The following is a 16,007-nucleotide window of genomic DNA, read 5'->3' as shown; positions in this document are numbered from 1 at the left end:
AATGTTAACACTGAAAATAAATATTTTAATTAGTCTTTGTGATATTGGTACTGACTAAAAAAATCTAGTTATTGATATTTTCAAAAGCACTTGGGGAAATAAAAAGGTAAGTAATTCTGAAATTTATAAAAAATAAATCTGTGTTGCTGAGATTGAATATTCTCAAAATTAGGAGAAACTAGTTTTATCATTCTCTGATTACATGTTTTTAATGTTGGCCTCTTTTTTTTTCTTCCATTTTTGTTTCGCAGCTTTTGAGGGGCTTTTTTATATACATTTATTGGGATAAATGGCACTATTTTAAATTAGGATGTTGGGCCAATAAAAACACATCTCACTGAATTTATGGGCAGTCTTTTAAGAGTGTAAGCCAGTTTTCTAAACATCAGGGTAGAGTCAGATCTGGACTAAAACTCAGGAGAGGCTAGGCATACACAGTAGATCAAATCTGCCATTCATTTAAGGCTTTGCTAACTACATGAAGTTCTTTTCATGATTCTTTTTAATGTTTTATATATGCCTTCCAGGCATATGATAATATATTTTTAGAAGCAGTCTTAGAAGCAACATGTTTTGCAAATATTTGAGATGATAATATTCTATGGAAGAATAAAAAGTAAGACTTAAACAACAAAATTAATCTTAATGAAATAGTTTCCTGCAGCTCCAGATTGTAGGTTTCATTTTTTTCTTTCCTATTCAGTAATGAGAAGGAAGTAACTGTGAATAAGTACTAAGGATTGAAATGGGAACTTTCTTCTTAAATTTAACGCTTATTTTATCCCATTTGACTAAACGCATACGTACAAAGTGTATCTTTAGCCTTTAAATTATGGAGTTATTCTGATTCAGTATACCAGCATGGAGGAAAGGAGTGTTAAGTAAAAATTCTTTAAGTGATTATATTAAAATGCTTAAGCCCAACATTTATGTAGAGGATGAAAGAAGGTTAAGAACAAAAAGTAATCTAGTTATGATGTTTATAACTGCTAATAGTATTTTGTTAAGGCAGTTGGAGTTTTCTGTTTCTCTTTTTAAGTTGGCATTGCATGTATTTAAATTCTGTACTAATTTAATAACTGCATCACAGAGCAAAGTTGTTGCATTATTGATATTTTAGAAGCTCCTTGATATGATTTGACTTCGCATTTGCCTTAATAAAATTATGTTAGCAGGACTTACCTCACTTGTGACAGTTTCCCTTTGTGACTTTGTGGCTTTTAGTCTAAGTGTAAATAACTTGGGTTTCTTGGTCTCTGCTAAACAGCCCGACAGTGATGGTTTTTTGGACAATTCAGAAGAAATATACTACACTGCAAGATCTAATCTGGTATTTCTTATCTTCTGATTTTCTTTGTCAGCATTGTTTAGTCTTAATTGTTTTTGGTTTTTTTGATCAAATATTTTGTCCAATTTTAATGAACCAGTTTAAGCATTGTTTTTTGAGTACCTGCCATTTAGCAAGGTTCCTTATATTGATTATAGCCATTTTTTCCCAAATCAAGTTAAGTAGATTTATCTATTCAAATATATTATAATAAAAAATTTAAAATTTTTCCTTTTTTAATGAAAAGTACTCAGTTTTCTCAAATGTATTTTTTAAATTACTTCTTCATATGAAAATGTTGAGTTTTAGTACTGTGACTTATTTTAATGAACTAGAAGCCATCCACATATATATGTGTGTGTGTATATATATATATATATATACACATATCCATTCATATATATTAAACAACTTTTATATATTACATATTAATGTTTCCATAAATTTTTAAAAATAGCATCCCTAATTAACAATGAAATGAGTCTCAGATGAAATTTTAACTTTGTAGCATTAAGTAATATCCAGTTTTCTCAGGCTGAAATTGGGATTTTTAAAGCCTCCCCGAAGTTATAAATATTAAGGCTGTGTTATCGTTAGGTAAGAAAAGAGGAAAATTAACCCTGGTAAATATTAAATAAATACTACTTTTAATAGTTGCTATTAAATGTTTTTTTTTTCTCTGTAGCTAGCCAAGGCTCCAAGTTGCCTCCATATTTACTCCTAGATTTTACTTTTTGCCTTTTCATTGGAATTTTCCTTTTCTTCCCTTTCTCTCTGCTTTAATAACGTACTTCTTTCAATTCTGGTTGGCTTAAATGATTATATACATTCTTAAATCTATGCCCTATAATATTTGTAGAAAGCGGAGGAGACTATTTACACATAATTTCTCTGGGAGGAAGTTGTCTTGATGGGCAAAAAATATTTGGGCATACAAACTTTCAGCCATGCAACAAAATATGCAGTGGCTTGCCAACAGGTGGTGACTGTTAATGACAAGAGGCTAACATATGTAATACGTGCTATGGAAATCAGAGAAATGCTTTTGGGTTAATGTGGCTTATCTGGCTTCTGGAAGGGACTAGGACTGATTTCATTGTAGGAACCATTATAGATTCTTCATGAGTTGAGTGGGCGGATGCCTCCAATGTTTCATGGGAATTGATATGGGAACGGTCATCAGCACGGACCACCGTTTTGAGAGAGGGCAGATAAGGAGCTGAAATTCCAGAAGTGGCCATACTACTACAAGAATTATGGGATTAGCTCAAAAGAGGAAGATTGAAGTCCTCAAAGAAGAAATGGTAGATGGAACCATGAGACTGCATATGTTCACTGGTTAGGGCTGAAGAAGGATGGAGTGCAGAAAATAGGTTACCATGATGGGTGATCCCTGTGTTTTGCGGTTAATGGTAGAACCAACATGGGAGAGAGGGAAGAAGCAGTTGAAAAGCTGGAAGAATCAGTACATGGACTGTCAAAAAAGAAAGAAGGATGCATCAAATGATCCAGAGGGGACCAGAAAGTGTAAGGATTGAGAATTAACTGTCCAAAGGGGCAAGAGAGATGAAATGTCTGAAGAAAACAGTAATTTTCAGATTAAAGATTTTTTCCAGAATTACACATATGTAGGCTAGAATGACAGTTAGTGAAATTCGTTGTGGAAATAAAACCACAGAATCAGAAGTTTAAATTGACTTATCAATATTGTCTAGAAAAAATAACAACAAACCCAGAAACATAGTCTTTAGAATTACAGTTACTCCTTTCTGTGCCCTGTGTTTCTGGAACTAGCCTAGTAACCCAAATAAGTTATCTTGGTTCTATTCCCTGGAATTGCCCTACCCCCAAGTCATCAGGAGTTTCTTATGATAGAGGGCTTTAGGGACAGTCAACTAGTTAGATAGTCCTGGCAGAAGAGGGATGAACGACATATTTGTCACATTCTACAGTTTATAAAATCAGTCTTCAAAAGTTCACTTTTGATGATAATAAAAGCTAACATTTATCTACAAGTTTTTAAACACAAGGCATTTTAATCACTTCAAATTTAATAACTTAAAATCCTTATTTTACAGAGGAGGGGATTTAAGGTATAAAGAAGGTGAAATTGATCTTACCTCCCAGCTAAATAATGGCCAAGGTGGGGTTTGATTGAGGCAGCCTGGGTCAGGAATTCAAACCTAAAACCATTGTCCGTGTTACCTCTACCCCATGGCATCAAGTTGTTTTTTCCATGAATACTGAGCTCGCACTCATGATCTCTTTTTTTACTGAACATATATATGTTCCATAGTTATTTTTTTATTGTGGTAAAATATACATATCACCGAATTTACCACTGTAGCCGTTCTTAAGTGCACAGTCCAGTGGTATTAAGTTCATTCATATTGTTGTGCACCCATCACCACTATCCACCCCCAAAACGTTCTCATCTTCCCACACTGCAGCTCCTTACCCATCAAACAAGAACTCCCATTCCCCCTTCCTTCCAGCTCCTGGCAACCACATTCTATTTTCTGTCTCTTTAACATACCTTATATAAGTGGGATCATACAATATTTGTCCTTTTGTGACTGGCTCTCCCTTCACTTAATATCATGTCACATCTTTAAAGATTCATCCATGTTGTTTCATGTATCAGAATTTCCTTTCTAAGGCTGAATGGTGTTCCTCTGTGTGTGTGTGTGCGTGTGTGTGTGTGTATGTGTGCGTGTGTGCGCGTGCATGTGCTCGCGCTCATCTGTACCACATTGTGTTGGTTCATTCATCTGTCGTGGACAGTTGGCTTGCTTTCACCTTTTGACTGTTGTGAATAGTGCTGCTGTCAGCATGGGTGTGCAGTATCTATCGAGATTCTACTTTTAGTCCTTGGAGCATGTAACAAGAAGGAGAACTGCTGCATCATGTAATAATTCTACATTTAATTTCTGAGGGAAACACCATGCCACTTTCGTAGCAGCTGTGTCATTTTACGATTCCTACCAGCAGTGCACAAAGGCTCCAATTCTTCCACATCCTCATCAACACTTGTTATTTTGGGGATGTGTGTGTGTATGTGTCTGTGTCATGACAGCTATCCTAATGGGTGTGAAGTGTCCATAGCTATTTCAGTTGCCTGATTTCACCAGTCCTAAAACTTTAGCACTGTGAGCAAGATTTCCAGCTGTTGAAATACTTGTTGCCACTAGAAACCTGATGAACCCAAAATGTCTGGTTGTCATCTTAGTAGGCACTTGGCACCAAGATGACAACTATAAATCTTTTGGGACCCAGTGGGAGCATTTACCCCCCTTTTTTTGTTTGTTTGTTTTTAAATATTTTATTTATTCATTTATTTATTTATTAGAGGGAGTCCACACACGTGCAAGAGAAGAGGGAGAGGGAGAGAATCTCAAGCCGACTCTATGCTGAGTGCAGCCTGTGGGGGGGCTCAAGCTCATGACCCTGAGATCTTGACCTGAGCTGAAACCAGGAGTCCAGACCCTTAACCAGCTGAGCCACCCAGGCAACCCAAAACATTTACCCCTTTAAAGACTTTGCTGCTTAAATGTCCTGTACCATCAGTGATTTCTTATTGTTTTAAGTGGTAAGGGTCTTCATTTTTATAATTTTGTAAGTGAATTGAGACTATTACATCTCAGTTTTCATTATTACAGTACAGAGATTTGTTTTAATTAGATAATCATAATGTATGAAACCAGGAGAACAAAGCTTGATTTCCGGAATTGTTAGTAAAAAAAGGCCTGCAGATTTTGAGAAGATGCCAAAGTTAAAAAGCCTCACCATGATACAATAATTAAATAATACGAATTTTGCTTCTAGAAGAAAACATAGGCAGTAATGTCCTTTGTTGCCTTAGCAACAGTTTTCTAGATATTTGAGACAAGGAAAACAAAAGCAAAAATAAATTATTGGGACTACAGCAAAATAAGCTTTTGCACAGACAAGGAAACCATCGGCAAAACGAAAATGTAACCTATCGAATGGGAAAAGATATTTGCAAATGATATATTCAATAAGGGGTTAATATCCAAAATATCTAAAAAAAATTCACAACACCAAAAAAAGACTATCTGGTTAAAAAATGAGCAGAGGACCTGAATAGACATTTTCCCATGACAGCAGATAGCCAACAGTCACATGGAAAGATGTTAAGCAACACTAATCATTAGGCAAATGCAAATCAAAACCACAAAGGGATAACACCTCGAGACCTGTCAGAGTGGCTAGAATCAAAAAATCAAGAAATAATAAGTGCTGGCAAGGATATGGGACAAAGGAGCCCTTGTGCACTTTATTAAGTGGGGATGTAAATCAAATTAGTGCAGCCACTGTGGAAAACAGTGTGGAGGTTCCTGAAAAAAATTAAAATTAGAGATACCAAAAAGAAAATGAAAACACTCATTTTAAAGGATATATGGACCCCTCTGTTTATTGCAGCATTATTTACAGTAGCCAAAACGTTGAAACTTAAGTGTTCATAGATAGATGAATGGCTGAAGAAGATGTGGTAGACACACACACACACCATAATATTAATTACTCAGCAATCAAAAAAAGGATAAGACCTTTCCATTTGCAAAACCGTGAATGGACCTAGAAGGTGTGCTAAGTGAAATAAATCAGAGACAAATACCATATGATTTCACTCACAGGTGGAATCTTAAAAAGTAGTGAACAGACAAGCCAAAAAGGGGGGGGGAGCAGAAACACACCCCTAAATACAGAGAACAAGCTGGTGGTTGCCATAAGAGAGGGGGGTGAGAGATGGTCAGAATGGGTGAAGGGGAGTGGGAGGTATAGGCTTCCAGTTACAGAATAAATAGTCACGGGGATAAAGGTGCAACATAGGGAATATAGTCAGTGGTGTTGTAGTAACTTGTGGTGACAGAAGGCAGCTGCAGTGGTGGGGAGCACCGCGTAATGTATAGAGGTTTTGAATCACGTGTTGTACCCCTGAAACTAATGTGATATGTGTCACCTCTACTTCAATTAAAAAGAAAGAAATGGAAACATATCCTTAATCATTTTTATATTTATTACATGGTGGAATGATAGTACTTTGGATATGCTGATTCATTAAAATATATTATTTTAAAAATTAGTAAGAGTTTGGCCCATAACCATAAAATGGATTTATCTGATGTAAAAAAATCCTGTCTTCAGATTAGAAGATTACACTTCTATTTAACTGATGGCCAATTTTTTCTAGTTTGCCTAATTTTACTGGATATTTTAGCCCATATACCAATGAAAAATATACTTAAAGTTAACTATATGCAAAACACTATATTAATTGCTGTGGAGGAACATAAATAGTAACATAATCTTTGCTCTGAAGAAACATAAGTTATGCCTGAAAAAGTAAGAACAAAATATTTTAATTATAATTAAAAACATCAGAAAGATAAACCCAGTAGATCATTATCAGTAAACATAATAAAAGTACTTCAAAATTACCCCTTAATTAGGTCAAAACTGAAAAGTCTAAAAAAGTTTAATTTATTCTGAAAAAGTACAGAAAATACTAACTTTGTTTATTTCAAGTTTGTTAAACTGTTACTTATCATTTAGCTTTGGTGGTGTGGTTACTCTTCTTATCTGATACTTAATACAGTTTCTAAGGAGAATTCATTTCATAGCTGCACAATGATAACACATTTTCTGGAATGGCAAACCTACCCTGCTGATTTTTATTTCCAAGTTTGACATGTAAGTCATGAATACTGCTTAGTACTCATCTGTTCGTGTTCTGACTTCACTGGCTTCTCTATTTTTTAAAAAATAAAATCTTTTTTTAATTTGTCCATGATTCAGTTGTTTTTTACTTCTATAAATTATCTACCATATTAAAAAGTGTCTTAAAATGACTTTATTCATATTATAATTTTTTCATTTTTTGATGAGAAAAAATACTCTCCTTTTGTGCTGTTCTCTTTTTTGTTGGTTAAAATAAATTGCTTAAGTATTTTTTCTTTTATATTTCTGTAGCCAGTTGTATCAGTTCTATTAACTTCTGCTGTTTTTTTCATCAGGTGTAGACTTTGCAACCTCCTAAGGGGTTTATTAAAAAAACAGTGATAAGAATTTCTTGAGCATGTATTTTCCTTTTCTGCTGTTCTATGTTCTGTCCTTTACTATTTTTTTTTTTTTTTTTTTTTTCAGTGCTTTCTGTGCTTCTCCATTCATTAAAACTGAAGTTAGGCTTTTTCTGACCTAAAAAGATTTTCATTGTGCTAAAGTGACCACCTTCAATTTTAGCTTGAGCATTCAGGTTGAATCTATATGAGGAGGCCATTGTGTGTTTTCAGTCCTTGTTACTTATTTGACTTTACCGTGTAAACATTGTCATTCATTAATAAGCTGATGTCTCATTTGTGCTGCTAATTTTTTTTATATCTCTCTTGGCATGTTCAAATGTATTCTTATTTAGCTTACAAAGGTTTCCTGTGTTTTACCATCATGTAAGGTTATCTTGAGTGCTTTTCTAAGCATGATTTTGGTAGCATTTTTCTGTTACAGTATAGCTTCCAAGTACTTCTTGACAAGCATTTTAGATCAATCTTTCTTAGACTGTTTTGAAGATATATAAATAGATACTGACTTTGCCCAAATTTTATTTTTCTTCCTTTCCTTTTTATTTCTTCTCATTTTCCTTGAATGATTTACTGTCTGAATTCTGGCATATAATAGGGTTCTAAGTAAGTAATAGTGGAGCTAAATGAGATTCAATGCTTATAAAAGGACTTAGTATAATTCTTTTACTTGATGACATTCCTAGGACATTGTTTTTGTTCCATGGTTGCTAAAAACATAACTTGATTTATGGAGAAGGAATTAATAAAGAATCAGCCCCTTTTAATTTTTGCTTTCCTGGTAGGGCTTGATACATGATACACTTAATCATCTGACTTGGATGTATCTACAACTTCTTCCTAGCCTGAATATTGTTCTGCATATGAACCTATGTTCAATTTTTCTGTTAAAATACTACCCTAGTTATTTTAGACTCCTTTCTTACCTTCCTAAGTAGTCTGCTAATTTCAATTGATTTTTTTCTTAAAAATCATTATCATCAACCTGGTAGTCGTCATGTATTGTAAGTTGACTCTTCCTACAACAGCCAAATCTATGTTCATGTAACAGAAACCATGGGCACTCTACACAAATGCACGCTTTTAAAGCCATCATTTGATAAGGACTTAAGAGATTCTGTTGGCTAAAGAGATTGCTGGTATGATAGAGGTGGTACAGTTACCTATAGCTGAAGAAAACAAACTTGAATTTAGAAGTGCATTCATTGAGATTAGTCCTTCTCTTTCCCGAATGCCAAAGTTTAAAAGTTCCTGTACAAAGTCATGACCACTTCAGTTGTACGGCATGACTCTGTGGCAGTCTTACGATAACAGTGCTATCATCCTGTTAAGATGCATTATTATCAGTTAGAGCAGGTATCCTTTTTCATTGGAATTTTTGTGATACCCATGTGAGAGTTGACTAATCTTATTTGTGATTTTTATCTTTTCTGTCATTTATTATGTAAGAACATTTATTACGCATGGAAACAGAAATATTGAAGACGACAAAATTTGAGTTTTGTCTGAACCAGGGTTTTGGTTTTGTTTTTCATCAGTTATCTTTTTGACAGGTGCAGGAGTACTTAAATGTTAAAGTGCTTTTTACTTAAATGCACTGTATTGCTTAGAATCCTTATATTGCTGGGCTTCGTATTTTTGTGACCTAGAATTTGTGTATCTTAACGAGGCTGAAGTGTTAGTTGTCTCTTTACAGGAAAATAAACTATCGGTGTTTAAACAAGCATTTATTTTAAGGGCCTAGTTAGTGTGTACTAGGTACTATTCTAGATCCTGGGCTGTTAGGGAAGAAAGATGGATTTAACAGTTTCCCTTTGTTTGAGGAGCTCACAGCCTGGCTCCTATTTTTATAGACTGATAAATGAATTAATTAAAAGGCAGTCTAAGTGCTAGACAACTGGGTATTAAATGATGTGGAGACATGGAAAAGGTTGCACCTTTTCCTGCACAGTGTTGGAAGGCTAGTCAAAGGAAGTACCAGGATTTAGCAATATCTTGTATAATTTTGCATTTGGCAATATCTTGTATAATTAGAAAACACTTTAAGTACACTATATTCTAGTGAAAATAAAATTCATTTAAAATGTTAAGTATTCCACCTTCATTAAGAAAACCATGCTTGAAATACAGTGACTTAAGAAGGGGAGAGGAAGGGTAGCTTTACTTTGTACTTTCCATTGTTGTTAGAAAACGTTTTTTTTCCTCAAGAAGGCATTTGAGTTGAGGAGATATATTGTTAGTCCCTTTAAATTTCAGTTCTTAACTCTCTACAGCGTGTAGGCATTCAGTGGAAATGTTTAGTTAAGGATACTCGTTTTGCTACTTAACTCTCTAAAGAATTACTAAAAACCCTTTAAGTGTAATTACAACCTTGTGCATGTTCATCTATATAATTTACTTAAAAAGAGCACCCTATTCTATATCTTTAAAAAATTATTATCTACGGGGCATCTGTATGGCTCAGTCAGTTGAGCAGCTGCCTTTGGCTCGGGTCATGGTCCTGGGGTCCCGGGATCGAGCCCTGTGTTGGGCTCCTTGCTCAACAGGGAGCCTGCTTCTCCCTCTCCCTCTGCCTGCTGCTCTACCTACTTGTGGTCTCTCTCCATCTCTCAAATAAATAAATAAATAAATAAAAATAAATTATTACCTGCATGAAGCAATAATAGAAATATGTGAATGTGTGTATATATACAGCATTATTGCAGATCTTACATACAAGGTCAAGATTTTTGTTGCTTGTTCTCTTCTGTAATCATTTTTGCTTCATTATAGCTTGATGTCAAGTGTCTTATTTGAGCATTTTTCTTTCTAAAAACTGATTTTTACAAATTTTAATTACAAAAGCAATAACCATAAATGAAACTTGCATGTATTACTCAAACAAATTCCCAGAAAAATACTGAACTTAAATAAATATGTAAACCACAACTACAGACTTCTGACATCTTTTATTGTTGGAAGTGCTACTATGCCTTTTTTTGTTAAAGAACATATAGCAATACAGATTTATTTGCAGTCTGGGGCTTCTCTTGAAATACATATATTTGTGTATCATGATTTGTAATATACTACTCTTTTGCTTAATATGTTATTTTATACTCTTAGGATCTACAGCTAGAATATGGACAAGGACACCAAAGTAGTTACTTTTTGGGTGCAAACAAGTAAGTAAAGTTCTTTTTAAATTAAATTTAAATTCAAGAATAGCTAAGTTACTTTATGTTTTAACGTATTTGTTCTATTTTGTATTTATATTTATTGTATATTTTATTATATATAATACTTAATATATGATATATTTTAATACTTCCAGAAGTAAAGTCTGGTAGGTATGTTTTATAATATGCTTTTAACTTTTCTTCATTGCTGCTTTGCTAATCATTTAGTCGGTAATTGTCCTAATGGGGACAGTCATCTTAAATTTTTTATATCAAGCTACTTTGTAGACCTTACTTGTTAGAAAAAATGAAGTACATTCCAACTAAAATAATGTATGTTTCAGGATTCTTTTTTTCTTTTATTTTTAAAGTTGGCCTGGTTATTCCTTATAAAACTTGCGCTGGTGCATATTCCAGGTGTGCAGCTCTGAAAATAGCTGCGAATATTCACACTGTTAAATCTCTATCCTGACTTTTAGCTGTTAAGAGCTTTTCAATAAGTAGATAGTAGTTAAAATGTGTCTAGAGTCTTAAGCATTATCAATTCATGCAGGAAGTAAATCCAACAATTATTAAAGACCTCCTGTATGCCAGGCACTGTCTGGGTGATGCAGCACTGGGGTGAAAACGCAGCTTGCAAGGTGTAACAGTTTAAGTTACTCGCAGTCCTGAGTCAGCATGGTAAGGGGGGACAGGACTCTTGCTGTTCCCAGTAGGTTCTCATTTCCTGAGTTCATGAAGAGATTATCATTTTGAAATCTAATTTGTAAGGAAATACTGTTTAAATTGCCGAAATCTCCCAGCAATGTAGATATTAATAATCACAACAACCTAAAATGTCAATTTATGATTTCATTTAGAGAGTTGAGAAGTATACATACACCCATACTTTAAGCACTTGAGAAATGGTGACTAAAAACGAGTAGCTCAGACTTAAAGATAATGCAAAATCATGTCTCTCTCCTTTTTTTATAGACTAGATGTTTAAATACACTATCTTTTCTCAACACAGAGAAAAGACCTTGAATGACAACCTAAAGAAATGATATTAGTTTTGATTTAAGCTGAACTTCAGTTAAATACAATGAAGTTGGGGTTTTTTTTATTAACCTAATTTAGGTTTCCTAAAATGGTAAATAATAAAAATAAAATAAAATTTCCCTAGTAGAAAAATGAAAATTTATCTTAAGAGTTAACTATATGCTATTTATAATCTGTCCTGATTCGTTGATGGACAGCAAAGAAAGTTTGTCTTACAGTGGTTAGCAAATAAAAATTCTGGAGTGCTTTTTATGGTTTTTTTGTTTTTTGTTTTTTTTTTTTTTTTTGGTCTAAATTTAAGGTCACGGTAATTAAGGACCTGGTTAGCAAATTTTGGTATATTTAAGAGACAGTGGATAATTTGGAGAAATATTTCATTTATCCTTTTTTGGTTCATTTTAAATATATTTTTTGAATTATATACTTGCAAAAATGCAAAAAAAAAAAAAAAATATGGCCCATCACTAAATCTTTTCCAGACTCCTTAGTTCCCATTGTCTAATTTCTGATTGTTAGACATTTTCATAGTATATAGTTACTTTGGCTAGGTAAAATGTTAATAATTTGCCCAACCTTCATTTTTTGATTAATTGGATCCCTGCTTAAGGAACTGTATTCTATATAACGAATCACTGGCAAGGTAGGTTGGCCAGACATTTGACCTTTGGCTGTGCTTCGTGTATAGGTATATACATACATGTGACATGAGCATGGATGTAGCACTTCTCTTACTGTACTGATGTCTGCTTTATTCTTGTGACTAGGCAGTGTTTTAAAACTCACGGGATTTCCTGCTTTCTCCATAGGTGATCAGGCAGACAGATTTCCATTTATGGGTTTCTACCTATTCCAGACCAAACAGGAACTTAAGATAGTTTTTTGTTTGTTTGTTTTTTTAACAGAATGATATGTATTTTGACTTACTGGGTTTTCTTTTCTTTTGAATGCTGTTATTATTGGGATCAACTTTTCTGATCATTTAAAACCAACAAAATGCTATTTTTATAAAAACAGTTATTTCTGATTTTGTTTTTAATGTAGAATAAAAATTCTAAAGATGAATTCTCTTCTAAAGACTTAAGTATTGGTGAAAAGTGTAACTGAATTACACAGTTCCTGGCACAATTGAGTGTAGTAGTAATAAATGCTAGATCTGGAGTAAGAACGCTCTGTTCCTGTAAGCTATGTGACTTTGAGAAATTTACCTCAATTTTCTCTAGTAAAATGGGGATTATAATAGTCCCTGCCTTGTAAGGTGCCAAGGGTGAAATGTAGTAATCATTGCAAAGCATTTAGGACAGTTGGAGTTTAATAAATATTTACCAATTACCCTTATGTGTAGTACTTACTCAGTAATTTTGATTGTAAGAACAAATAAATATGAGTGAATAAAACTGCTCTTTGGGTGTAAAGAAATAGGAAGTTTGTTTTATCTTCAAATATAATCAGGACAATACTTAAAGATTATTTTGAGCCATTTAGGCAATTTCAGATTTTAGCAGCATGAATTTCTTAGCTAATTTGAATATGCTAAATATTTTGGCTGTGGTTTTTACTTACCTGTATCAGTTTCTTCACTTCACCAGTTAATCTGTGATTGCATATTGTTGCATTTTTAACTTTTCATCCAGATTTCCAAATTATGTTAGATTGACTTAGTAATTCAGTATCTCTGGGCATCATTTTTGTTTTATTTTGTTCATTACTTTCTGAAGTTTCCATAAGAATCCACGTGGACTAGTGAATAGTGATACTGTTTATTGTATCAGTGTCACATTTTTCTCTAGGGCTCTCAAGATACAATATTTACTGTAAATGAACCTCTTAGCAAATTTAGCCATGTTTCATTTTCTCTATTATAAAGCCTGAAAAGCAAATCGTATATCTTTCTTTTCATTAAAACCTCATGAATTCTATAGCTTTATTAACAAAATATCTGCAACACGTAGTAGGAGATTTACAAATAAATAAAAAATTTACGTGAGTCCCTAGCCATAGGTTAGCTGCTTTTCTGTGTTCTTATTAACCTTTCTCTCTTACTCTTAGAGAATCTAACACTCTTAGGAAGATCCTTTTTTAAAAAATGGAATACCGGGGCACCTGGATGGCTCAGTGGGTTAAAGCCTCTGCCTTCGGCTCAGGTCATGATCCCAGGGTCCTGGGATGGAGCCCCGCATCGGGCTCTCTGCTCAGCGGGGAGCCTGTTTCCCCCCTCTCTCTCTGCCTGCCTCTCTGCCTACTTGTGATCTCTCTCTCTCTGTGTCAAATAAATAAATAAAATCTTTAAAAAAAGAAAATGGAATACCATGTAAGCTCAATTAAATATGGTAATTGAAAATAAACTACATTTTTAATTTCCCTCTTAATTATTTTCAAATTTAAATATTCTCTACTGGATAAAGAGGTGCCCCCCCAAAACTGTTGTCATGTGTTTAAAAAAGAAGTGTTTTTGTATCTTCTAAAATGATATAAAAACCCACTGTACACTTCGGAGATACTATGTTTAACTTAGTAAAATAGTTTAAAGCAGTGGTTCTTCAATTTTTGGTCTCAGGATCCTTTACAATCTTAAAAATTATTGAGGACTCCAGTGAGCTTTTGTTTATATGGTTTATAACTGTCAATATTTATAGTATTAGAAATTTACACTGAGAACTTTTCAAAATATTTCCTTATTTAAACTAGTAATATACCTGATACATGTTAACATAAGTAACATTTTGTGTGTGTGTGTTAAAAGTTACTCATCATTAAGGACCAATTTAAATGCCACTTCTTTATGATACCTTCCTTATAGCACCACTTGATTTCTCTCATGAGACTTAGAAGCAGCAAATAATTGTGATAATAGACTCTATTTATGTTGGTATAATTCAAAAGACTTTTTGTTGAGGCCCACTAATAACATTTTTTATGAAAAACAGCTATTTTCCTGAAACAAAGTAATAGTAATAAAAGTGGCATTGTTTTTTTATTTTTTTGTGAATCTCTTTAATATCTGGCTTAATAGAAGACAGCTGGATTCTCATATCTGCTACTAATCTGTTGTGTTATCATGCATTTTTTAATCTCTGGAAAACTCCAGAATTTCATTCTCAATGAAAGAACAAGAATGCAAAAGGTAAATGCTTTTTTGTATTATATGTATTATGGAAATAGTTTTGTTCTTGCAGACGCCCTACAGGAGACCAAGGGACCTCAGAGAACCCTAGACCACACTTTGAGAATTGCTAGTTTAAAGAAATGTTGCTCAATCATAATAAAAAAAAAAAATGCTAATTGAGCAGATACTATATTCTAAATTCCTATTCTAAGCACTTTACCCGTATTCAGGGTATCGTCAGATAAACACTTGGATGTAGGTGCTGTTACAATTCCTGTGTTACAGATAAGGAAACTGAAGCACGGAAGAGTAACTTACTGAAGGCTGCATAGCTTACAGGGATGGAGGCAGGACTCAGATTCAGGCTGTCTTTGCTTCACAACCTGGCATCACTTTGCTCTCCTGCTTCTAGTCAGAAGCTCCTGCCTTCCTCGATCTAGCCCTTGACGAGCTTTGTGAGTTAGGTGATAGATTTCACTGAAATACCTCAGGGCTTTTTTTAACCTGCAAAATAAGATTTGCAATTAGTTTATGGCTTTCCCATGTCATTTAAACTTGAATTAGAGCTTTATTATTTGTTAATACTTAGGTTGTTAGTAAGCTGGCCTAATTAATATATTTAAAGACCAAAATCTATTCTATTAATTGCTTAGACCAGGTAACCATACCTCTCAGTTTCTCTGGATTTATGTTTGGATAATTCTAAGCACAGTTTTTTCCAGTATATATCGGAGGGGAACATAGTTAGAAGGTACTGCCTTACAGCTTTTGAGGAGAGTAAATTTCTGTTGACTCACTTTTACCTCAGTAATCTGTTAGTAACCGCATTTCGTCCTATCCCACTGGCTTTACGAAAGCTGCAGAGTGTTTACGCTTGCAGAATGTAACATAGGAGGTAGGAGATACGCTGCATGAACTTGCAGTTGAAAGAAGTAAGGGAACTCCAGGAATGCCACGAGTGCACTCTTACATTCCTGAATATCAAAGTTTCATAAATTGCTCCTAATGATAAAATCCTCGCACCTGGTCTGATACAGGCTTAGTCTCCCAAAAGTGTAAATGTGTTTGCCAGTACACCACTGGAGAACAGATCCGTCAGGTAAGTGAGTGTCTTCTGTGGAAGCAAAGTGCTACTACATTCATGTATTCACATCACATGCATGCATGCTTTTGCAGAGATCCAACATGTTGAGTTTCATTTTGTAGGATTGCCTGAGAGCATGTTTTTTTAAAGTGTGTCACCTTCCTTATTTTAAGAAAAAGAAAATATAATTTCAGGT

General features: G+C 34.0%; 1 protein-coding gene across 2 annotated transcripts in view; it reads left to right on the top strand.

Moving 5' to 3' along the window:
- LOC111158411 (mitogen-activated protein kinase kinase kinase kinase 3) overlaps positions 1-16,007 on the top strand; it is a 199,121-nt gene that overhangs the window by 144,446 nt on the left and 38,668 nt on the right. The window contains exons 15-16 of one of the 2 annotated variants that reach the window (XM_022520408.1): positions 1,268-1,330; positions 10,531-10,589. In XM_022520408.1, coding sequence (XP_022376116.1) covers positions 1,268-1,330; positions 10,531-10,589 — 122 coding nt within the window. The remainder of the gene's footprint in view (positions 1-1,267; positions 1,331-10,530; positions 10,590-16,007) is intronic. The other variant, XM_022520409.1, reaches the window with a different exon arrangement.

This window comes from Enhydra lutris, unplaced genomic scaffold, assembly GCF_002288905.1.
Source record: "Enhydra lutris kenyoni isolate GAN:26980312 unplaced genomic scaffold, ASM228890v2 scaffoldscaffold59, whole genome shotgun sequence".
Taxonomy (NCBI): Eukaryota; Metazoa; Chordata; class Mammalia; order Carnivora; family Mustelidae; genus Enhydra; species Enhydra lutris.
Note: the sequence above shows the minus strand (reverse complement) of the source record. Positions and strands in the feature narration are given on the sequence as shown.